The sequence below is a fragment of the Stigmatopora argus genome, chromosome 16, assembly GCF_051989625.1.
Source record: "Stigmatopora argus isolate UIUO_Sarg chromosome 16, RoL_Sarg_1.0, whole genome shotgun sequence".
NCBI lineage: Eukaryota > Metazoa > Chordata > Actinopteri > Syngnathiformes > Syngnathidae > Stigmatopora > Stigmatopora argus.
This window is the reverse complement of record NC_135402.1, coordinates 11542024-11568879: the sequence shown is the minus strand read 5'-3', so window position 1 is coordinate 11568879 and position 26856 is coordinate 11542024. Positions and strand designations below refer to the sequence as shown.

Here is a 26856-nt window from a genome sequence, read left to right as displayed (position 1 = left end):
TAAACGGAGCTCTCGGAGTTCAAAATTGCCTTGATATAATTTACTGGTGTGTTTTCTTTTACAAAGATAAATTATCTCAACAAGAAAATACTGGATCTACAAACAATCTTTAAACGATTTTGCCGAAATTATACCATCACGTGAAATGTCCAAAAAGAGAGGATAAAACTCTGGATCATTTTACCTTAACATCAAAGGTACATTCAGAGCCATACCACTTTCACACTTTGGACAGACCAGGTCTCTTTGTTTTTGGCCCCAGCATACATTCCCCTCAGCCGACTTACAAAATCCCAAAGGTGAACCATTATCACATGGCCTGACGACAGCTTTGAACAGGCACAATGGGAAACTTTCCACCATGAGGACCTGGGCACATTCACAGACAGTGCTACTGTCTTACATCAAGTACTACATGGCTACGGTCACTGTGGAGAAGACCATCCAGGTGTACCCAAACCGGAAACCGTGAATGACCAGTCAGGTCCGATCACTTCTCCGGGTCCAGGATGCACCCTTCAGATCCAGCGGATCCAGGGGAGAGGCATCTTGGCTGCCAAAGCAGACTCCAAGAGAGAAGATAGGAGGGCAACTCAACAACCCCCGAACGATGTGAAAGAGCATACGGTCCCTCACCAACTACAAGGGCCGAGCTGCGACTCCTGCGGACTCAGATGCGGCACTGGCAGAGAAGCTAAACAACTTTTTTGCCCGCTTTGAGTCCCAAGTCACACCACCTCACCCTCCAACGCATCCCACACTACGCTTGGGAAAAAGCTTCACCCAACTCACCTGTGTGCTCAGTCCACTACTGTACTCGCTCTACACACACGACTGCAAACCCACGCACTCTGAGAACATCATTGTGAAATTTGCGGACGATACAACAGTGGTGGGGATGATCACAGAGGGGAATGAGATGGCCTACAGAGATGATGTCCTTAGACTCACCGAGTGGTGCGCTCTCAACAACTTGGCGCTGAATATCTCCAAAACCAGAGAACTCATCCTGAACTTCTGACGGACCGAGGTTGTTTGGGCCCCCCTCTATATATCAATGAATAATTGGAGCAAGTGGAGACTTTCAAACTTCTGGGGGTTCATATCTCTGCTGATCTCGCTTGGGCAGCAAACACCACAGCACAGGAGCAACTAAACACCAACCTGCTAGCCAGCCATCGAGAGGATGCTGACCTACGCTGTGTCATTTTCTGACAGTACTCAGTAGGGAATCAACACCAACCTGCAGAGAGGGTGATCAACACAGCCCAAAAGATCATCAACTGCCCCCTACCTCCCCTGTCTACCATCTACAAATATGGGTGCCGAGGAAGGGCAAAGAGCATCATAAAAGACAAGACACGTCCCGGCTTCCACCTCTTCAACCTGTTGCATTCTGACAGGGGCTATAGGACCATAGCAGCCAAGACAAACAGACTCAAGGACTGTTTCTTCCCAAGAGCCATCACCATACTACACTGGAGTTCTGCACCTGGGAGGATTTAATCAAGACTTATCTTGCACTTGACTAAAACTCCAAAGGCTTCTCGTCACTTTAGTCACTTTTTGTATCTACTTATTTATGTGACCACTTATTCATGTTGACTACTACTTATTTATTGTTGACTATGTATTTATTTATTACTTATTCATTGATCATTTATTTATTTATTATTATCTATTGATTATTTATCAGTTATTTGTTGTTGTGTTGACTAATTATTCATTTATTATTTATTGTTATCATTTATTATGCATATTTCTGTTTGTTTGTTGTTATTTGTGCTCTTCGTGTTGAAGCTTTAAATGTCATTATACTTGTATAATGACAATAAAACCATTCAATTCAAAGATGCTTTAATTTAAAAACTAGAGATCGAGTTCCAATAGGATGATAAAGATACAGTGGTACCTCGAGATACGAGCTTAATCCGTTCCGGGACTGAGCTCGTATGACAAGTTACTCGTAACTCGAGGTAAAGTTTCCCATTGAAATGAATGGGAAACAATTTAATTCGTTCCAACTCTCTGAAAAAAACACCAGAAACAGGATATTGGATTGAAAAAAAATGTTTTATTTCTTATAATTCGCCATATATTGACAAAGTAATAAATAACGAGTGGTTTAATAGAAATAAAGTGTTTAATCTAACTAAAATTGGCCGGATTTCGCCGAGGGGAGAGGGGCTTCGTTTTTTTTTTAACTCCACACAACGCACTCGTAAACAGAACAAACACTCCACCCTCACGTTCGCTATCGATGGGCTGTTTGCTGTCGTACTATTCCCTTCAAAATATTCCGAAAATGATGCACACAAATGTCCTCACAATCGGAGAACGCACGACCACTTGCCAACGAGCAGCAAGCAGTCTTATCAGCGATCGCCCCGCTGCTCATGAGAGCTACAGGGGCGCTGGCTAGCGGCTCCTTTTAGCTTGTAGCATCTGTGTTTGCATCCCCTCGAACGGCGACTATGATAGAGTTGCTACCGGGGATGCTGTTGCGAGCCAGTGCCCCCGATGTTCTTATGAGCAGCCAACGAGCAGAGTCTTTTATCAGCGATCGCCCCGCTGCTCATGAGAGCTTCAGGGCGCTGGCTAGCGGCTCCTTTTAGCTTGTAGCATCTGTGTTCGCGTCCCATCGAACGGCGCCTATGATAGAGTTGCTACCGGGGATACTTTTGCGAGCACGAGTATACTTCATTACCCAGAAAGCCCTCTTTTCACCGCGCATGCGCGTTGTGCGTTTCCTGGTCTGAATAGCTCATCCGGTGCTCGTAAATATTGTTATACACGAAAGATATGCCAAAAAAAATGCCATGGCAACCTGGCTTGGTCGCATCACGAAACTTTCACCGCATCACGGGCGAATTATTCGATCGAAATTTCCCCCGTAAGACGAGCATTCCGTATGACGAACGGTCGTATGACGAGGTACCACTGTACATTGTCCGTCAAGGGCCTAGTTAATTGAATATCTGCTTAGCAACAATCTGTCGACTCAGTCTAGAAATGACGGCTAAATGTAGGAGCAAGAATTTGAAAGTAAAGGGATTATTTTCAACAAAGTTGTAATAACAAGAAAAAAAACAACAATTTACAATTTAGTATGCTTCACCTCACACTGGGGAATAATACTAACAACCTCACACTTTACATTTTCTCCATGTGCTCTTATCATTATTATTTGCCGTTCGCAAATAATAAATCCTTCCTTCTGAAAATAAACAGATAAATTAGCTGCAAGCCAGGGAATATACTCAACATAATGAGATAAATAAAGGCTTGTTCTTATCAGCCAACCAAATTTACAGCTTATACTGTCGTTAGAAATGCTAATAAGGAAAAGTTTTGTATCTTAAATCACAATACTGTCATTATGCACCGATAGTCCAAATTAATCAATAATCAATTATCTACTATAATTTACTTTTAGTCACTTAGATTTCTCTCTGTCAAGTGAAAAATTATGATGTAGAAGTACAGTAATGCCTATAGATGATAATGATCGGAAGTACAGGTAGTATTTTAAGAAACATGGAATCATTCCGGGGTCGAGAGTTTGATCCCAGGTCAGTCCTGACTATGTGGTGTTTGGATGTTCTCCCCGGGCTTGTGTGGGTTTTCTCCAAGTACTCGAGTTTCCCCCCCCACATCCCAAAATATGCTGGTAGGCTGGTTGAACACCCCAAATTGCCCCTAGGTATGAGTGTGAGCGTGAAAGATTCTCCGTCTCCTGGTGTCCTGAGATTGGCTGGCCACCGATCAAAGGGGGTCCCCTGCCTGGTGCCCGTAGTTGGCTGGGATAGGCATCAGCACCCCCCTCCGAACTTTGTGCAGTATAGAAAATGAATGAATAATATTCATTAATGTAAAATAAAATTTGAAATTCTACCCAGCTTCTTACATTGATTGGAAATAATAGGGAGGCACTGTTTGAGTAACGGTGGCCCAGCGGCTGAATGGTTAGTGGGACTGCCTCAAAGTTCTCGGCTCCTGGGATCAAATCCAGGTCGGTCCACCTGTGTGGAGTTTGCATGTTAATGTAGTAAAGCTACAGTGGTAGGTTAGAACATCATCCTCAAAGTTCAGATATTGAGCATTCAATCCCAGGTTCGGACCATCCTGTGTGGAGTTTGCATGTTCTCCTAGCTTGCGTGGGTTTTCTCCGGGTACTCGGGTTTTCTCCCACATCCTAGGTTGTTTGGACACTCTAAATTGCCCCAAAGTATGAGTGTGAGCATGAATGGTTGTCCCTCTCTTTGTGCCCTACGTTTGGCAACCCATAGTTGGCTCAGATAGGCTCCAGCCTATCCACAGAAGAGGACTATATATATACCCACCAGTCTAACTCCATCATCAAATTTGCTGATGACACCACTGTGATTGGACTCATCTCAGGAGGGGATGAGTCGGCCTACAGAGATGAGGTCAACAAACTGGCTTCGTGGTGTTTGGTAAACAATTTCACACTAAACACCACGAAAACTAAAGAAATAATCCTGGACTTTCGCAAATGCAGCACAGATCTGGCCACACTCCTCATAAATGGAGTATGCATAGACAGGGTCCAGTCCTTCAAATTCCTGGGGGTCCACGTCACGGACAAGCTCTCCTGGTCTACAAACACCACGGCAGTGGTGAAGAAGGCCCAGAAGCGACTCCATTTCCTGAGGGTACAGACGCTCCCCTACTTACGAACGAGTTAGGTTCCGAGCGATTGTTCATAAGTTGAATTTGTTTGTAAGTTGATTCAGTGCTATATTTTGTATTATAATTTATGTTTAAGGCCTATATAAGTATATTGAAGGTTTATATAAGTGCATTTGTATGTTTAAGGCTTGTATAAGTAACACGCATTGGTTTGTACTAAAAAACATTTAATAAAATGGAGAGAATATGTACAGTACTGTATAGAGAGAGAGATAGAGATTTATGTATTAGAAACTGGCCGAAAGAAGCGATCTAACGACGATTGCACAGTTTTCTTCTTTTTTTCATCATAAATGATGCGGTAGCACTGTATGGCATCATTAAATTGATTTGCAAACTTTGTGCAACGTTCAATATTTGGGTCCTGCTGCTCGATCTTTCTGTTTATAAATGGTACTGACGGTCGAACGATTCAAGTTGTATGCCCATGCAATGTCACGCACTTACGCAACTTACGCACTGCAACGAACTGGGCAAAGGAAGGTGGATGCTGGGTGAGCTGAGCGCTCACAGCGCCAAGCGTCGGTATTAGCGGCGGAAAGAAGCACTACTCGGAAAAAGGCACGCAATACAAAATCGAACTTACGAACATTTTTCGACATAAACGCAATTTGCAGACATGTTCGTATGTTCTGTTGTTCGTAAGTCGTATGTTCGTAAGTAGGGGAGCGTCTGTACTCAGGAGGAACAACTTGGACACTAAGCTTCTGGTAACCTTCTATAGAGCCACTGTGGAGAGCATCCTGGCATACTGCATTACAGTGTGGTACGATGGAAGCACGACAGCAGACAGAAAGGCCATGCAGAGGGTGATCAACACCGCCCAGAAGATCATCGGCTGCTCTCTGCCCTCACTGGATGACATTGCCAGCCCTCGCTACCTCAGCAGAGCCAGGAACATTGTCAGGGACCAATACCACCCTGGTCACAACCTGTTCCAGCTGCTGCCCTCTGGCAGACGCTACAGGTCTCACAAAGCACGGACAAATAGACTTAAGGACAGTTTTTTTCCCACAGCCATCAGGACTCTGAACTTGAGTTAGCACGACACGCAATCCCTTCTGTGCAATAACTTCGGGATGTGCAATAACAATGTGCAATATCTTAGAAATCTGTGCAATATTTTAGAATCTGTGCAATATTTTGGAATCTGCAATATTTTAGAATCTGCAATATTTTGGAATCTGTGCAATATTTTAGAATTCTGTGCAATATTTTAGAATTCACCTAGCAGGGATGTGATTTTTAAACTTTTATACTAATATTTATGTTTTTTTTAAATGGGGAAAACACACTTTGGAAAGCTTGGAGTACCACCACCAATTTCGTTATATGCAGCTGTGTATGATGACAATAAAGGCTTTTGATTTGATTTGATTGACCACATTTACTTGTATATAAGGGTTGAAGTGAAATTGTTGAACTTTACAATTTCTCACGTGTAAGCCGCCCCCTGATTCACAATTTTCACCTTGGTTTTAATAGGAGTACAGATGTTACTTTGAAGGGCAAATCTTAATCTCTCATACTGTATGAATCAAAAGCACTTTATTAGGGTCAATATCGTAAGGAAGTTAATGTCTGTGCCTGTCTTTGTAAATGCAAATTATCAAATTATGAGTGAGAATTATAAGTGAGTTTTTTCAAGTTTTTTTCTTTTAATTTCATTCATAGACGTCAAAATACATTTTGTCTGGCGTTTTATCTGTTTATCTTGTCTCTATTCTGAAATAAATAATCGTATCGCCGCATTGTATTGCGTCATGACGTTATGGTGTTATGGCGTTTCGTGCACATCGTCTTTTTATGCACATATAAGCCGTACCCTCAACTCAGTCATCATTTTTTGTCCGACAATTGCGGTTTATATGCGAGTAAATACGGTAATATTCTTTTCTGACCTTAATGTGAGCAGTGATAAAAAAAAAAACAAGGCAACGAGGCAAATGGATTTTACTAATGTCTACAGCCTGATGCACAAAAGCGGGAATCCCCATTTTGTAAACATCTTTCTAAAAGGATAATCTTTTTCTTTCACATTAAATTTCATACTGTATTCCATATTTTATTTACTATTAATTTGATATTTTTTTGTTTTTCTTGTCGCATCAAAACATCCACCTTCCTCTGTCCTGTCAAATAAAAGATTGCTGAGGACTCTCTATTGTGGCAGTAAATTTCAGAATTTTTTCCAGTATTTTTCTACAATACTCAACCTTCTTTATCAGTAGTACAATGGCGAGGACTACCCAAACCTCAATAGACTACAGAATACCTCGGAGACCTCCTTTCTACCCACCACTAACCCCAAAAACCTTGAGATTTTCAAATGACTAATATATTCAATAAACTGCGTTAAATAGTAGCAATGCCGCTAGAAATTATTTTTCAAGCTCTCATCTCCACAGGGGTTTGAAGTAAAGTATAAAATTCTGTTTTCAATCATCAGAGGGGCTTTATTTTTTACAAAATATCTGAGGGCCAACAGATGCTCAGCGGAATGCCGGCGGAATGATAATTTTAACAGCTCTGGCAGAGTTTGCTCAATAGAAACAAAACATTAAAATGTGAATATAGGAGAAATTTGACAGGTAAAGGTAAATGCATTAGTGAAGGATATTTTCCCTCCCAATTATTTTTCACATTGGTTAACTATTGATGGACTCCAATCCAAAAGTAAAAGTACTATTAACTCAGATTAAAAGTATCAATCCAATTTCATGATAACTCAGTTTCCAAATACAGTAGTGCCTTGAAATATAAGTTAATTATCTCTTATGACGACATTTGCAACTCAAAACACTCAATTCTCAAATTGTCTTCATGAAATGCCAGGAAATGCAATCCAACCAAAAACACTCAATATAAAATGACTTTTATGAAAATGTAAGCATTACTAATCAGAACTCCTCCTATTGGAAATTCTTTTGTCACGTGCAAAACTGCTGCTTTTGTGAGTGGAGTTACAACTTATACATACGTATCTTCATAGAGCAAAAACATGCGCTGAACAACAGCTCTAAGGTTGAAAAATTTGTAATTCAAGTACCTTGTATTTCTAGGCACCATGAACCTACGTTTCACAAAAAGTATTTTATAGTTGTGTAAACAATTGTTAAATAAAGAAATGCAAAAAAGGAGTGATTCAAACTGTCAAACTATTTACTCGCAATCATTGTTTTCAAATACCCAATATTGATTGTCTTTAACATAGTTTAATCAACACTGAAAAACTGTTTATGAGATCTGACAATTTAAGACTGTTCGGCGTATTGGTTACGAATCAATAAAGAAGTGTTTTGATTCTTTGTTCATTATCAATCTTTGCCAAACCACTGGCTGATTCTAATATTACAGTTTTGATGTGTGTGTGTGGGTTTGTGTGTTTAACTACAACACTTTAATAGGACCATTGCAATACGGTGGATTCTTTGTAACATTTAGTATTTTCTCGCATATATGCCGTATTTGTCGCTCAAAATAATGATGGCCAAAATCGAGGGTACGGCTTATATGCGCACAAATTAGACTTGACATGCATGAAACGCCATACCACAAGACAATGCGGCCAATAAGATCATTTATTTCAAAATACAGAAAAGATAACCAGATAAATCGCTTAACAAAATGTATTTTGAAGTTTATGAATGAAATTCAAGCAAAAAATAAACCGTATCTTGGATAAAATGTGAAAAAAACTCACTTAGCTGCCATTGCTCGCTCAGGGCGCCGCCATCTTATCTAGGGATGACAACTAGTCCGCTACGGACAAATTTCTTGTTGTACTACTTACTCACATGACTTCCTTTTTTAATTTGTCTACGTGCAGGCAACACCCTTTAGGAATGTGCAATCCAGCAGACGATCCTTTGGATTTATACAGTATCTCAGAAATACCACGTGTAATGATTTTTCATAAGATTTTCCCTTCAAAGTAACACATTTGTACTCCCTATTAAATCCATGAATATGGAGGTCAAAATTGTGAATCAGGGGTGTCTTGTACGAGAGAAATTGTAAAATTCAATGATTTTAAGGCAATTTTAAGGGTATGGCTTATACGCGGAGGCTGATAATATGCCAGAAAATAGGGTAAATATTAACTAAAGAGACTGAAACATGAGGGCGCCTGAAGGGAATACTTGAATCCCAAATAAAATCTGTTTTAGTTTTGCCTGGAGGAACTCTACAAAAACAGCTTGCTCATGCACAGAGCCAAAATTATGATATGCCTCACAAAAAGGAATGCTCCATAATGTTCAACAAAAAAAGGTCCATAAGACCCACAACAAATCACTACAATTAAAGCTTTGATTTAAAAATCATAACTTTTAGGGGATTCTTCAATGTGTGCAAGCAGTAAAGTAAAGAGAATGACCCTCCTACCTGGCGATCTGAAGGTCCAAGCCTCGTCATCATCAAAGTGTGTATCACCAGCAGTGAACCTCTCCCCAGGGAAAAACGCATGGGCCACAGTGCCTCCAGGCCCGTCGAATGGATATCCATCATTGTGGTCGGCCTTCGTGAAGTCGATCTGAATGTCAGCGTCGCTCCCTGCCACCTCGTGAAAGTTGAGTGGTGCAATGTCACTCCAGACCTTCAAGGCGTAATACATGAGGGCACGAACGGTGTCTCTGCCCAGTAAAGCTGAGTCTTTCGGGAACGTCCTCACTCTGGCCCAAGAAAAAGGGGGAGGAGAGGATGGTATTTTTATGGAAGAGACACCATGGATGAAAGTCTTATTAAGTCAGATTCTTTAAAGCTAAAGAATAAATATTTTGAAATGTTCTTTTAGACTTCTGCTGATGAGGATATCAGTTTTTGTAGTCAGTTGTACCCAAGACATTTATAATCTATATTCCTTATAAAGTGTGATTTATGTGTGTGAGTGCGTGTACGTTAATATTCTCTCGCTACGTTTGTCCAAACCGTGCAACGTAGAGAGTTGAATTTTTTTATGGTGGCCAGAAACGACTGACGGATCCTAATAGACGAGAATTTCTTCACCTTCTCTAAGTGTGTAAACTCAATCTTTTATTTGTCAAACAACCATTTTTCAAAAGATATTTTTAAATAGCGCAACAATTGCCTTTTCAGATGGGACCGGCAAAGACGGGCCCCCCTGCTTGTATATTCTAAAACAGTGGTTCTTAACCTGGGTTCGATCGAACCGTAGGGGTTCAGTGGAGCCTCTGCCGCAGAGGTCAAGACACATTGACTCATGTCTATACACGATAACATGCCCCGCTTGATCATCACTATCTGCAGCTAATTGCGTGACATTGCTAAGCCAATCATTGCTGCGACAAATTTAAATATCTTGAATTTGAAAAAAAATCACATTATATTTTACACTAAAGTAAGGTTCGGTGAATGTGCATATGAAACTGGTGGGTTTCGGTGAATGCGCATATGAAACTGGTGGGTTTCGGTGAATGCGCATATGAAACCGGTGGGGTTCGTTAGCTTCAACAAGGTTAAGAACCACTGTTCTAAAAGAGTTCTGAACCTGCCACATGGAATTTAAACTTTCACTGCCATTGGTGATTATAAGCATCAAACCCATTTCAATTGTAAAGGCTGGCATGTGAATGATCATGTCTCGTACCCAGTGACAGCGATAGACGTCCAATTAGAGCTGGGCAATAAAAAATAACAATAATTATCGCGAAATAATTTTTAAAATTTCGATAAAAATTCGTTAATTTAAAAATCAAATTACACCACCCGACCACAACAAAGAACGGGGGGCGCTGTTTTCACATGAACGCTTGTTCCAGACCAATGTTGAGGAGAAGAAGAGGATGACAAGGAAAAGTGTTTTAGCAATAGAGGCTAACACAGAGCATGAACGCAAATGGACAATAACACGGCCAGAATGAGCGATTATGAGATGGAGGACAACATCGAGCCGATCCACTAAAATATCCAAGTGAATTCTCCCTGGCGGTTTCTTTCTTTGTTTTTTAAATGCCTCGTAAATATCTGTGCACAAGAGCCGCCTTATTGAAAATTAACCCACTGTCCTCATTTGAGGACAGCCTGTAATATTTTTCTTACTTGAAAAAGGTGTTTCCCCACTCTATGCAAATGTTCTGAAAATGTTCCAAAAAACTCAGTCAGGTGAGTGAACCTCTACACCACGAGGCGGCCTTTTAAAAATCGACATATTTTATATATTTTTTCTTACAAAGAAAGGGAACATAGTTACGTTCATAATTGAATAATGAGGTGGCAGCTGAGTGGTTAGCGCGTTGGCCTCACAATGGGGGACCTGGGTTCAAATCCAGGTCGGTCCACCTGTGTGGAGTTTGCATGTTCTCTCCGGTCCTGCGTGGGTTTTCCCCGGGTACTCTGGTTTCCTCCCACATTCCAAAGACATGCGTGGTAGGCTGTTTGGACACTCTAAATTGCCCCTAGGTATGAGTGTGAGCCTGAATGGTTGTTTGTCTCCTTGTGCCCTGCGATTGGCTGGCCAACAATTCAGGGGGTCTCCCGCCTCTGGCCTGAAGTCAGCTGGTATAGGCTCCAGCACCCCCCTTGACCCTAGTGAGGATAAAGCGAATCAGAAAATGAGATGAGATGAGACACAATGAGGGAAGTAATTTATTTACGTACTCACAAAAGTGTGAAGTTTAAAATTTGAAAGAAAAATAGATCTGATAGTTATCATGATAATTATAGATCAACTGATATATATTTTTTCATTGTGATAAGAATTTTTGTCATATTGCCCAGCTTTACGTCCATCCATACACCTAGTATTGTATGTTGCAGTAGCGTACATTGTATGCATAGTAAATGCGTGAAGTTTAAATTTTAAAGAGTCATGAATATAGATAACAGTGTAAACAGCAAGCATTGTGGATGATATCATCCATAATCCCCAACAGCATGTGTGAAATATGAATACATGTAAACAAGTGAATAACAAAAGTATAAAAAAGATCTAAACCTTTGTTTCTGGCAGCGAAGCTGAACTAATGTACAAATGTGGATTCCAATTCCTATGGTGGACATAAACAGTTATGAGAAGTTGGTCAATAAAGTAGGCCCAAGGGAATGCTCAAATTTAACTGCATCCTATCAACTATGTGCTATTTACAAATATGCTGTTACGTCAGAGTGATACAGTAATATTTCCTCACACAAGTATAGCGTAGTACAGTGTAAACTTGGTCGAGCTGTTTTAATTCCTAAAGTTCGTTCATTCAGTCATGCAGTTTAGGGTCGTGGGGGTGCTGGAGCCTATTACAGCCAACTGTTAGCAGTAAGCGGTGGACGCCCCATATTGGTTTCTAGCCAATTGCAGGGCACAATGAGACAAACACACACACTCAGACCTAAGGACAATTTAGAATGTTTAACCAGCCTATCGTGCATGATTTGGGGATGTGGAAGAAAACCCACACAGGCACAGGGGAAACATGCAAACTCCACACAGGAAGGTTGGAACCCACCAGGGATTGAACCTTTGATCTCAGAACTGTGAGGCGAACATGCTAAACAGTCAACGACCGTGATCAATTGCCAAAGTAATGTTCACATTTATGAGCTAGAGGAGTGTTTCCCAATCACTGTCCTACAGCACACTGGTGTGCCGTGAGTGAATTACCATTATAATCAATTAAATCATAGATTGTACTATTACAGGCTTCAACAATTCATGCAATTCCTTAGACTAAACCTGCATCTCAGAGAGAAATAGCATAATTTTGAAGAGGAAAAAAAACTATTAAGATAGAGAGAAAACTAATGGCACGTTCGTCTGCATGGGTTTCCTCCGGGTACTCCGGTTTCATCCCACATTCCAAAAACATGCATGCTAGGCTGATTGGACACTCCAAATTGCCCCTAGATATGGGTAGAAAGTGTGCATGGTTGCCTGTCTCCTTGTACCCTGCGATCCGCTGGCCACCCATTCAGGATGTCCCCCACCTCTGGCCCAGAGTCATCTGGGATAGGCTCCAGCACCCCCTGCCACCCTAATGAGGATAAAGCGGTTCAGAAAATTAGATAAAAGGCAAAACTAATGATGTGAAATCAGAGTGAGGGAATTTATCCAAATTTCAATAGGGCCTCACAGAAGCAAGTAATATAGTAGTGCAGTTTCTCCACGTTTTTCAACGAAGCCACTGTGACCTAGAAAAATATTCAGAGACGACAAGCCTAACTAACACAAAGTAACATATCTATAAACATAAATTAAAATAAAAAAATATAAATTCCATTAATAGTCTACTGAAACAAGACAAAATTCACATTCTTGTGAACAGTTTAAAAAGGCAAGCTTCCCCTTTAATCAATTTCACGGTTGACGGATGGTCGTGCTATTAAGAAACTATCGGGACACCACCCCACCCCCCGCAAAACCCAAGACGAAGCGAAACAATCCTTTGATGCTCGCTCAACTAAGATCTCATGTTACGTCATGTTTGACAATAGTTTGTCCTCATTCGACTTGAGTGCCTTGCTGCACAATATTTCTTCATCAACATAATATTGAATCTTGCCAATAGGATCCTTCCATTTTTCTTCTTCTGCTGATATTCACTTAGCAATGTTTTCCATGGTAATGCAAATGAGTCGATTAGCTCAACTAATTCATATGCCTAATTAGCAAATGTGTCAACATTGAGGCTTCAAAATGAGCGGCAACTAGTCGGTAGGCGCACATGAATCCATCTCAAAATGTGACGGATTCTATACCGACAATGTCACAACTTTTCTCGTGCGGATTTTCATACACAGATGTGCCCACGCGACACATTTATTCATTCAGTGAGCGGAGGTTCCCAACTGCCGCCACACTCTCTTCCAAGGTCATTGCAAATTGCTTATCCGCAGCAAACAATTCACCTGCTTATTAAAGCTAATTCCTAAGAACGACAGCAGGTGATTGTGTTCGGCGTATAAATAAAAATAAATGTGTGTCCAAATTGCTCGCATTGGGTCGTGAGAGCGTGGGCCGATGGGTTACAGCGGACAAGTCGGCCAAGGTCACAGCCCCGCTGTTCTGCATCTCAAACGATGTGCGGTGTTCTAGGGAAATGCTAGTGTTTACTTTCGGTGACTGTAGTGGCATAACAAATAAGCCAGGTGTTATTTCCCAGTGGTATCTTGCAGAAATTGGATTTACTTGATGGACCGGACTCAGGGATAGCCTCAGGTAGTAAATTTCCCATTTTTAATTATTGATGGCTTTGTATTTGTCATCTTGTAAGTCTACTTAAGATTTTTCTCCAACCATATTGAGCCTGTACTAATTAAGTCTGTGCCAGAGTGTTAGTTTTAGTTATTTAAAAACAAGCATCCAAACAGAAATCAATTTCAACTGTATTTCATTTAAAACAATACAATATACCGTATTTACTCGCATATAAGCCACTCACGCGTGTAAAATTGTTGAATCTTACAATTTCTAGTGTATAAGCCGCCCACTGAGTCACAATTTTCACCTCCATATTCATGGTTTTAATAGGGAGTACAAATGTGTTACTTTGAAGGGAAAATCTTAAGAAAAATCATCACATATGGTATTTCTGAGATACTGTATGAATCAAAAGCACAGTATTAGGGTCAATATCATAAGGACGTTAATAGGCCTGTATTTGTAAATGCAAAATAGCAATTTGAAAAAAGAAGTCTATCTTGATAAGAACCTGATGCTTTTTAATGACATTACAATTTTCTTACCAGAAGTTTAAGATGTTGTGGCAGCCACATTGCTTCTAATGTCAAAATATCACAATTCTTTCGATGATTCATATTACTGCAATAGTTGTCGAATGCTCAGCGCGTCGGTGTGAAATGAGGAATGACGTACATGTGTGTTCTTGATTAGTCAAGAGGCAAAAGTGCTGCACCTAACCGTGATGTGACCAGGGTAAAAGAGAATGCCTTGTCATTCTTATATTTCCACATATTGCGGTTCAAGTACCGTATTTTCCGGACTATTAATCACAGTATTTTATTATAGTGGCCACTATGTAGATTGTCACTTATACTCCAGTGCGACATGTGTGAAATTATTCACACATTACTAGATCGTTTTACATTATTTTCATACTGCGCTCTCGGCCTGTGTTGCTCATTTCAACACTGACGGTGGGTGGGCTTTTGGCCTATCCCGTCAGGGGTTGCCACGGCAAACCGTTGGATTCACCTGTAACTTATAAAAAACAACTGAGAAAGGCTAACAATTTTTTTTAAATTTCTTTCTTCAAAACTTTTTGTAAAAAATTATATTCATCCTGTTGTTGCCTTCTTTTGATTGCTATTTTATTATATATATTTTTTCTTTCAAAGAGATGATGTCTCTTCTTCTTTTAACCTATACATGTTTTTCTCTTTCATTGTTCTAGTGCGACTTATAGTTCGAAAACTACGGTACCATATTTTTCACACTATATAGCACATCTGAGTTTAAGTCACACCAGGCAAAGAATAAAAAAATGAAAAGGAAATATATAAGTTACAATGAAGTATAAGTTGTATTTTTGGGAGGGATTTTTTATCTGTCAGATCTTATCAGAAACCAAGAACGGCGGCCCGGCTGTGCATCGGCTTCACAGTTCTAGGGTCTTGGGTTCAAATCCGCGGTCATGTCTATCTGTGTGGAGATTGCATATTCTCCCTGGGCCTGCGTGGGTTTCCTACGGGTACTCCGATTTCCTCCCACATTCCAACGACAAGCATGGTAAGCTGATTGGACACCCCAAATTGCCCCTAGGTATGAGTGTGAGGGTGAATGGTTGTCTGTCTCGTGGCCACAAATTCAGAGTGTCCCCCCGCCTCGTGCCGAAAGTCAGCTGGGATAGGCTCCAACACGGCCCCGTGACCCTTGTCAGGGTAAAGCAGTTCAGAAAATGATTGAATGAAAAAAAAGAATAAACATATGTAAATTAATAATAGTAAAGTGCTAAACAGGCATCTATTAACAGCACAGTTTTTCAGATAACTGTAGCCTTAAAAAACAACAACATAGGCTATAAGTGGTCAGAAGAAAAAAAACATAAGGCGCAAGTGAGGCCCAGCCAAACTATGAAAAAAAGCATGACTTTTAGTCCAGAAAATGTGGTAATGAATCCCCTAGATTCCTAACATCAATATAAAACTTCTGACTCCATTTTGAAATACCCCTCAGAAACTAATTTTAAAGTTAAAACCCTGCCAGATTCAGATTCCTGAAGAAGCTTTTGGCTGCACGATAGCAACATAAATGTTATCTTTCTTGAGTTTTCACAACATGACAAATTAGCAGCTGGAGAAGAACATCAAAGTGAGCCAGCATAGTTAGAGAGTGATCCTAGAGTGTACTTTTAAGAGTTTTGTATGTATCGAGCCCAGTGGCTGCTTAGCATGAACATGGGTAACTGAGAGCACACCATTGACTCGCAGGTAAATAACTGGGTACTCGGACGTTTCGTCAAAAGACATTTGGTCCCCGGACGTTTGGTCGACCGGACGTTTGGTCGACCGGACGTTTGGTCGACCGGACGTTTGGTAAAACGGACGTTTGGTAGAACGGACGTTTGGTAGAACGGACGTTTCGTCGCCGGGTTGTTACTGTTGAAACCAGCTCTCAAAATTATAATCATGTGTGAAAGAGTGAGTTTAATATCTAAATATCTAATATCAAAATATCAACAGTAAACTCTGTCATAATTTGACAGCGAGCGAACCCGGCGACCAAACGTCCGTTCTACCAAACGTCTGTTCTACCAAACGTCCGTTCTACCAAACGTCCGGTCGACCAAACGTCCGGGGACCAAACGTCTTTCGACGAAACGTCCGGTCACGAATAACTGACAAGACAGTATGCTTTGTCCACGTCAATCAAATATAATACAGACATAAAGTAGTGCTTACATCAACAAACACACACGCACTAATGAACACCGAGTCCAGTAAAAATCATGCATTTTTTGCTTTGGCATAAGAAGAAATGAGGCATATATTTGGGCAAAATGATGAGAAGGAAAAGCTTAATGTCAAAAAATATATCCTGGTTCCACATGAGCTGACTTAGAAAATGTATCATATTTACCATTTGTAAAATATTGTCATAACAGTGGTATTAACATTGGAGCCACGGTTAAGAAAACACCATGTTTTTATACATGGTTGTATGAGATATGATAACAATTCAGTCTTGTGTTTACTAACCATTGAGGATTCTTGCGCTTCCCTAACCCCTTTATATCTGACAATTAAAAAAATAATTGAAAAGGACAGCTAAATTTAGTTTGAGCGCAAAATATAGGTGAATGCTAAATAGTTCTTACTGCACGGGTTGGGCTAATCTTGAAATATGTGAGCATTTGAATTGGAACTATCAAGACATAGTACGGTATTTACTCGGATATAAGCTGCTCTTGTCGGACAAAAAAATTGGATTGGATAACTTTATTCATCCCGTATTTGTGTAATTTTGTTGTCACAGTAGCAAGAGGGTGAGAATGCAGATATAGGAAAGGCATTTTAGACATGAATAGGAGCCACAGTTAAGAAAACACCATGTTTTTATACATGGTTGTATGAGATATGATAACAATTCAGTCTTGTGTTTACTAACACAAAATAAGCGTGTTGCTGAAATATATATACATACATACATAGTATGTATATATATATATATATTTCAGCAACACGCTTATTTATATATTTATTCATGTGTTTTATTTATATATTTATTCATGTATACCGTATATATATACATGTACATCTATGTGTATGTAATACACAATACATAATAAATACATATAAATACAATATATACATACATACTATGTATGTATATATATATATATACACATATTTTTACTATGTATGTATATATATATATATTTCAGCAATCATGTGTTGCTGAAATATATATATACATACATACATAGTATGTATGTATATATATATTTCATAGTATGTATGTATATATATATTTCAGCAACATGCTTATTTATATATTTATTCATGTATTTATTATGTATTATGTGTATTACATACACATAGATGTACATGTATATATACGGTAGGTCTTAACACTCAGCCATTTGTTTTGTTAAAGAGCCTGACAGCTGATGGGAGGAAGGGTCTGCGGAAGCGTTCCTTCCTGCAATGAGGGTGCAGCAGTCTATTGCTGAAAGAGCTTCGGAGGGACTCCACAGACTCATGCAGGGGGTGGGAGGTGCTGTCCATGATGGACATCATCTTGGTTAGCATCCTCTGATCTCCCACTTCCTCCACAGAGTCCAAAGGACAGCCCAGAACAGAGCTGGCCCTCCTGACCAGCTTATACAGCCGGTTCCTCTGTCCCTCTTTGTGCTCCCGCATCCCCAACAGACCACTGCATTAAACACTGTAGATTCCACCACAGTGTCGTAAAAGGTCCTCAGCAGTGTCCTGCACACTCCAAAGGACCGTAGTATCCTAAGTAGGTAGAGGCGGCTCTGGCCCCATTTATAAAGGGCATCTATGACGATAAATGATGACTGAATCGAGGGCAAGGCTTAAAAACACGACATGCACGAAACTGCAAGTTGACGGCGCCGTGACACGATGACATCACGGCGCAACAGTGTCATGATGCCATGGCGACGTGACATCATGACGCAAGCGAATGCGGCCGATACGGTAATTTATTTCAAAATAGAGAAAAGATAAACAGATAAAACGCTAAGCAAAATTTATTTTGACGGCTTATATGCCAGTAAATATGGTACTAAGTGTTAAGTCATTGATGGTTGTAGACATGACTTTGAGGCACGGTTTCAAGATATGCCCAGATATTATATTCCAAGCTGAGCCCTGTTACAAGTTCAGAAAACAGTCTGCTTTTGTCTAAATAACGAGGATAAACTGTATAAAAAATGGATGGATGGATACATCTAGGCCTTTTTAAAGAGCAATAGTATGGGCACTAATTTCTCCACATGTACTATAAAGATAGCCAGTAAGGTGTGCATATATAAAATCCAATGCCAACTTGCTGCTTGACCCGCAAAGTAAAAAAAAAGCCCTGTTCAAGGTAGACACAATTAACTTGGCAATTAACCCTGCAGCAGGAATTTGCATCTCCTCTGTGACCCTGGGGCTAATAGGCTGGAACTGCTAACACTATTCAAAACATAAAGTGGTCTTCTTCTTTGGGCAACCTTTTTGTGTATCGCTGGCTCTCATTTAGGTCATGGCTGCTGAGCTCAGGTCTGCTGATCCCAGCTGACTTTGGTGTGAGCTGCCGGGTCCACCCTGGACTCTTTGCCAGATGATTCAAGGACAAATCATATTGGATCGATCTTACTCTCAAACCAGGAACAAATTATGTTTTTTTAAATATTTTTTTGTCCAGCAATATATCTAACATGCACATTTTCATACAGCCCAAGTTCCAAAAACTAATTTTAGAGTTTTATCAAACCACGCACAATCCCACAGACTACTGAATTACCCCAATTAATTTTACTTACTAACATTTACTACAATAAAAATAGTTATTTGTCATAGTTTATTTAAAAAAAATAAGAATACTATTAAATAATTCACACATTCATCAATACATTATTTATTTATTAAATGTAAATGTAAATAATTTAGCCTAGATTTATATCCATCCAAATTCAATATAAGTCAGGTCAAGTGTCCTAAAAGGCACTGATAATCATTAACTCCGGCGTGGGTAACGGTGAAGGTGGACTGGTGGGGCAAGTGGTTAGCGCATCAGCCTCACAGCTCTGGAGTCCTGGGTTCAAATCCAGGTCACGTCCACCTGTGTGGAGTTTGCATGTTCTCCTCGGGCCTGCGTGGGTTTCTCCGGGTACTCAGGTTTCCTCCCACATTCCAAAAACATGCATGGTAGGCTGAATGGAAACTCTAAATTGCCCCTAGGTGTGAGTGTGGGAGTGAGTGGTTGTCCGTTTCCTTGTGCCCTGCGATTGGCTGGCCACCAATTCAGGGTGTCCCCAGCCTCTGGCCTGGAGACAGCTGGGATTGGCTCCAGTACCCCCCGCGATCCTAATGAGGATAAAGCGGTTCAGATAGTGAGATCAGATGGTAATGGTGAAGTCTTTGTTGCACAGAGTGCACCTCGCCACGGTGTCATTATTCTTCTTCTTAGCTAAACAGAGATATACTTGAGTATATTCTGTTATAAATTGAGTTGATTGTTTTCGTTTATCAAAGTGGATGCGTCCTCTTCCATAACGCAAGCTCTCATAACTTTGAGACTAGTAAAAGCATCAGTGTTGGCCGGAGAGAATATAAGACCGCCATCTCTTAAAGCTTATTAGCTTGTTTCACGGACTGAACTAATCAGCACACTTTCTGACTTCGACAGACATGCATGATAACAAAATATGTGATATTTTATCCAACTTGTGGGCATCAGAGAGCAATTATCAATATCAGGGAAACTCCTGGAGACTTGGGATGTTTACAGTTTTGCAATGTCAGAGGAAGTTGAAGGATCTGAAGAAGAAAAAAAAACATATATATTCTATCTATCACGGCCAGGCAGTTGGTTAGCACGTGGTCCTCACAGCTTTGGTGTCCTGGGTTCAAATCCAGGTCAGTCCACCTGTGTGGAGTTTGCATGCGTGGGTTTTCTCTGGGTACTCCGCTTTCCTCCCAGATTCCATAAATGCCTCGTAGGCTGATTGGAAACCGTAAATTGCCCCTAGGTATGAGTGTGACAGTGAATGGTTGTCCTTCCCCCCTTGCCCTGAGATTGGCTGGCCACTGATTCAGGGTGTCCCCCGCCTCTGGTCCGAAGTCAGCTGCAGTTTACTGCTCAAACCGGTCTCCTCTTGCCCACTAAACTAATACTACTACAACCACTACTACCTACTACTGCGTTTTATAATCCGGTGCGCCTTATATTTGAAACAGATTTTAAGATAGGCCATTCATTGAAGGTGTGCCTTATAGTGTGGAAAACACGGTAGTACACTTGATCATTAATCCTTTTTTAAATGTTCTATGTGCTGCATATTCTTACAGTATTAATGAAAGTCTGATTTTCACAGCATACTACAGACATTGCACCTTGCTGCATGAGGCAATACTGTACACCAATGAACTAAGATGATGTCTTGTCAACTGAGATACAATCACTAACAAAGCCATTTCTACACATACTGCAATTAGAAGACACTACAAACACCTGTTATGACATATAAAACATGCATCTGACGGCGAGATCTGCTTTCAACAAGTGTTGAAATTCATACACTGGCCATTGCTGTCATTTTCACGCACTCAACCCCGCAATCTTTGTTTTGATGCCATTTATACAGAACGGCGGCGGAGGGGAAAGCAGGGGGAAAATCAGACTTCTATGAGCACTGTGAAATGTGCTTAATAAGAAATCAAGAGCAACCCAGGAGCCTTGCAACTGAAATAAAAACAAAAGTCAACTGTCTTAAATATATTGCATTTTACAGATATGTGCAGCTATTTCTCAGTCCATGGCAGTTTGAAAAACATTGTTTAAAACAGCAGCTATAGCTTTCTATATCAAAGCTCTACACCATGAAATGGGAATTAATGGAGTTTTATTTAATTTGAAAAATGTTAGGTGAGGCCACAGGCAAGGCCACAGGCAAGGCCACAGGCAAGGCCACTGGCAGCCAGAAGCCTGATGGCTATGGATGGATTAGTAGTCCAATAAGGCTCAGATGACATGCTTACCCTGTTATGACCTCATCATACTGTAAAACTGCTAGACCAGTGCTTTTAAACAGGTCAAATAATGACATTGAATCTATGTGGTGAGAGCTGTACACTGTCTTAACACTGGAATTGCCCAAAGCAATTTGCTTCTCGAGGCAAGATTTTTGTTGGCGCCCATCAGTCATGGCAGACTATAAATGTGGGGACTTCTCTATGCCTTACTGTCTAAAAAATAGGAATATTGGAATCAATGAAAGACATATTTGTTGTTTGGCTCAGTCCAGTGGCCAATCAAGGATCACTGGATGCTTATGCTGTACAAGCTAAAAATTGTCATTCTGTCCCCAAAAATATTTTAAATATATAGAATACCAATTTTTCAACCCAAAAAAATACAAATAAAAACTCCACTGTCATCTAATTTCCTTTGTCTTCTTTTTAATAAAAAATAATAATAAAATAATTTTATTTATTGCCTTTTATTTTAAAAATGGAGCGCTCAACGTATCGACCGTTTAACGTGCGTAGTGTGTTTAGAGACAAGCCCATTTAGTACGCACACGCCCAAATGTTGATGTGTTTGTGTTGTCGAGCAAGTTTTTGCTGTTTTATTTTCTTTAATGAAGAATATAAAGAATATGTGAATTTCCTTTGTCTTCTTTAATAGTGGTTAAGGTTAGGCGAACTGCCTGGCGACGAAGTGTCCGGCGACAAATTGTGGGGTCGACGAAGTGCCTGGTTGAAAAACTGCCCGGCGACCAAACGTCCGTTCGACCAAACGTCCAAGGACGAAACGTCCGGTCACGGTTTTGGTGGAAGTGTGTGTGTGTGTGTGTGTGTGTTTTCCTTGTGTGTGCTGGCTGGGTGACTGTGTTTTCTCCCCGTGTCCCTCCTGGCTTCCCTTTCCTCTCCTGGCCAGCTCTTTTTATTTTGTGATTAGAACCCTTGTCTAGATATTTAAACGCAAGTGTTTGGTGACGTCTTATGTGGGATTATTACCTTGTGTACCTTGTCTACTTTGTGTACCTTGTTTACCTTGTCTACCTCATGGACCTTGTCTACCTTGTCTACCTTGTGTACCTTGCAGCGGCGGTCTGTGAATTTCCTAACGACGCCTTCAGCTTTCTGAATCAATCCAACCCTCAAAAACTATTTTATGGCTATAAAACCTCCACTGCAGCTACAGCTGCAACACATAAAAAAGTATCAATAATAACCTCATACAATTGAAATATTATTTAGGAATATAGCCATATTTTACTCACCAAAATCCATCCTCCGTCCTTTCCTACTTCTTTTCTATCGCCATCGATGCTAATGCTGAAAGTCGAGCCTGTCCTGTAGTATTTCTGGCATACGTTTTTATTCAATTTAGTGCTGAAAATGTTCCTTCCCGGTTGTCACAGGCTTGCTTGCTTCGTAGTTGTCCGACCTTTCTTAATGATGTCCAGCTTTCTTGAAAAGTCCGTCTTGAAAATGGCTTTGACAGTAAATCTGCAAACAAATCCATTTCTTCTCCTCCTTCAGCCATTGCGGGTTGACAAAACTGCCATTAAATCAACACAACAATATATTTGCTTGTGCAGCTCGTTCCAGATACAGTTTGGTAGTTCTGGGTAGTCCACGCTATCACTAGCTAATCATAGTTGGTGAAAGTGATGACGTATCCCTACGCCTGCTAGAAGGCAATGGTGTATCCCTACGTCTGCGAGAAGGCATTGTGGTGTCGCCAACTCGAAATCTGATTGGTTAAAGCAACAGTTTTATCGATGCTTGTTTTATATAGCAGAGCCTGCAGAACTGTTTGTGAAGGCCTTAATAATAATAACAATAATCGGACATAGGCCCTGTTGTCATTATCAACAACCAAAAAGCCTACTTGTCATCACACCCAGAAACTGCGTGGGACGAAATTGGTGGTGCTTCTCCATAAGCTGCGTTTACTCGGCAAAAGACCTAAATAAGTGATAGTTACGGAATCTTGTAATTTGGCATTCTGCTGTTATGGATACAGGTCGCTTACCTCTCACTGTCTTTCACTTACCTTCAGTCAGCTAGTAGGAGGCAGATCACCACCCAAACATCTTTTCATATTACCGCAAAAGGGAATGTGTGTTATGTTACCGCAAATTTAGAGTTCTGATGGATGTGGGGAAAAAATTGTCCTTAAGCCTATTTGTCCGTGCTTTGTGGGACCTATAGCGTCTGCCAGAGGGCAGCAGCTGGAACAGATTGTTACCAGGGTGGTAAAGGTAGATTTCTGACCCTGGCAACAAATAATAGCTGAAATGTGATTGGTTAGATGCTTAAATATTAAAACACACATCTGGAAGATATTTTTTAGGCCAGCAGAGAAGGCCTTGCAGGCCCTGACAGTCCACCACTGGTACCTTGTGCACCTTGTCTACCTCGTGTACCTTGTCTACCTCGTGTACGTCATATTTTGCCTCTTCATCTGTGTGCGTCCTCCCCGTTCAGTTTTTATATTGACTTTGTCCCAGTTTATGTATTGACCATTTTTGCATTAAAAATCCTGAGTTGTGCACCAGGACTTTCACCGCCTTTTTCCTGCCTCTCATCCTGGGCTCTGTCCTCGCTGCGCACTCGAGGCAGTCAAGACACCCATGGGCAACCACAGTAACCAAATACAAAGTGTTATCTTTGAAATGTGAGGAAAAATAGTCATTAATTCAAGTCTCCATGGGGTAAATAATGCTTAAGAAAAAGTTATTTTGGGGGTGAACTATCCCTTTAATGTGCACATTAAATCCATGCAATATTCAGGCCGATGATGTTCAAAAAGTAACTTAGCAAAAAACCTTTCCTTTCACAGGGACCCACACAAACATTGTATTCACTGATTCGGCTTAGCACTGATTTAACCAATGGCTCATTAGTTGCAGCAGCTAGCTTGCTTAGCTCAAATAGTAACCTAACGAACCAAAATCTGTAGTAGTTAATAATTATAGTAAATTCATCATAACAGTTCATTATTCACATCATTAGCTCACCACAGTCTTTTGCCCCGTTTTTGCTCCACTTATCAGAACCAAGATTCTTTTTCTTGCTGGATATAATCTGAATAAAACATGATGCCAAAAGTGCTCTACTTTTTCCTCCTCCGCTAGTTTATCCAGACGTGCCTGCATGATTCCAGAGTGGTGAGTCCTAGTAGCAAGAGTGGCTATCGCTTACGAGTTTCAATGTGGATTTTCACATTTTTATCAACTTAAAAATTAATAATTAATAGCAGAAAAAATCACGAAGAAGTGTACTCGCAATAAGTGAAGTCGTGCTAATCGAGGGAAGACTGTATATGTATAGGAGTTAGTAGGAAAACATTAATGAAATAATAATAACGATACAGAAAAAATGCATCTAAAAAGTTTGATGGGCACACTGCACATTTCAGGATTCAGTTTATCCATATTTGTTAGTAAACTATCAACAATTTGATTAGCTCATCTTACAGGTCATTGTTAAAATATTGATGGCATTATTTATTTTACGACTGGGTCGGTCGTGAAACGTAGTTGGACCCAAATGCAGGGAAGCAGGCAATGGACGAGTGTGTGGAGTGTTCTAACAAAACTTTAATACCTAAGGCAGGAATCTTCAGAATATAACAAGGACTTAGAAATCAAATTACAAAACCAAACCTGACAGAAGACACGGGGAAACGAGGAACATGGAACATGGCAGGGCAACTTGGCCTGACGCAAACACAGCAGGGTAAAGCAGACATGACAGATGATTCGACAAACACTAAGAAACACACAGGGTTTAAATAGACAGACAAGGGTTGATTACAAATTACACACACCTGATCACACAAGGGAATAAGCGAAAAGCGTACAAACCAACCAAAAGCTCAACTAACCCTAACAATTTATTTCATATTTACAATATTTAACATGATCACATCACAAAGTTGTTGGTAACGGTTAAAGTTCATTCATTCATCTTCCATACCGCCCACCCTCAAAAAGGTTGCGGGGTTGCTGGAGCCTAACCCAACTGTCTTCAGGCAGACTACACCCTAGACTGGTTGCCAGTCAGTCGTAGGGGACACAGAGAGACAGACAACCACTCACATGCCACTGAGTGGGAATCGAACCCAGACTGGCCGCACCAAAGTTAGGCGGAAAACCACTGCACCATCGGGTGGCCAGGGTTAAAGTCCATACTAATGTAAACCTTTTTCAGGAGAAGCTAGGTCTTTATCTTAACACAGTGTAGCTTAAAAGCGGGAGACACCCTAAATCAGTGGCCAGCCAATTGCAGGGCACAAGGAGACGGACAACCATTCATAATCACACTCATACGTAGGGGCATGTTTTTGGGATGTGGGAGGAAACTGGACTACCCACAGCAAACCCACACATGCCTCGGGAGACCATGCAAAATCCACACAGGGAGATGGAACCCACGACCCCAGAACTGTGCGGTCGACGTGGTAACCCCTCGTCCGCCGACCAGACCCCTGGAGTAAACAGTGATTCTGAAATCAATAGACTCATGTAAACATTCCCCTAATTACAAGTAATCCTGTGTTACAACAGTAAGAATGACCAATTGAAAATATGACTTGCTTGAAAATTATCATATTTTCACGCCTATGGGCGAACTGACTGAAAAGGCGCTGTGCCATTTGCTGGTGCAATTTCTGTATTTTACCCATACACAAGCCGCTTTGGCTCAATGGCTGCAACACATGGTAGTGCTAGCATGACACATGCTAGTGCTAGCATGACACATATGCAAGCATGTATGCTAATGTATGTTTTAAAAAGGCAACAGGAGCAAAACTGAGTTGGATTGTTTGTTATTAACGTAATGTGTATTTGTGGTAACATAAGTCAAAGCATTCAAACATCTACCAATTCGTCAAAGTCCCTCATCTTCTGTATCAGACATAAAGAGTTTGGCCAAATGGGCGAGTTTGCCATCCAACAATGCTGGGTCTACCTCAATGTTAGGGTCAGAGTTGTTGACGTGGGGTTTTGTAATAGCTCAAACTACAGTGCTCGCCGACACTTTGGCCCAGTTATCCACAATACATTCTAAATTGTCACGTAACTCATGCGACGCTGCCTGCCAGTGTTTGTATGTCACTACTATTATGTTTGCCATCTGACATCCATCCCTCCCCAAAGCCCTTCGCGACATTGCTTCTCCCGGGTGCTCTTTCATGTTCTGTTCAATCCATGGTTTGAGTCTATCTTCCAAGCTTTCACACCCGTATCCTCTTGTCATTCACGTCAAGCCTTTCCTCTGTATATATGGCGTAATTTTTTTTACTATTGAGAGTTTTTTTGAAGGATTTAAAGCGCTACGAGAAAACGGAAGTCAACTGCCTCACCACTACAATACCACTGGGATGTTTTGAATGGATTTACCGTAATGGTTAGAGTACGGGGGCGGGCTGTTTTTAGGGTCTGCTCATTTGACCACGAGAACATGAACGTCCGCGGGGTT

General features: G+C 40.7%; 1 protein-coding gene across 1 annotated transcript in view; it reads right to left on the bottom strand.

Moving 5' to 3' along the window:
- mmp17a (matrix metallopeptidase 17a) overlaps positions 1-26856 on the bottom strand; it is an 86899-nt gene that overhangs the window by 17121 nt on the left and 42922 nt on the right. Inside the window, exon 4 of the mRNA XM_077623129.1 lies at positions 9100-9386. Within this exon, the coding sequence (XP_077479255.1) occupies positions 9100-9386 (287 nt within the window). The remainder of the gene's footprint in view (positions 1-9099; positions 9387-26856) is intronic.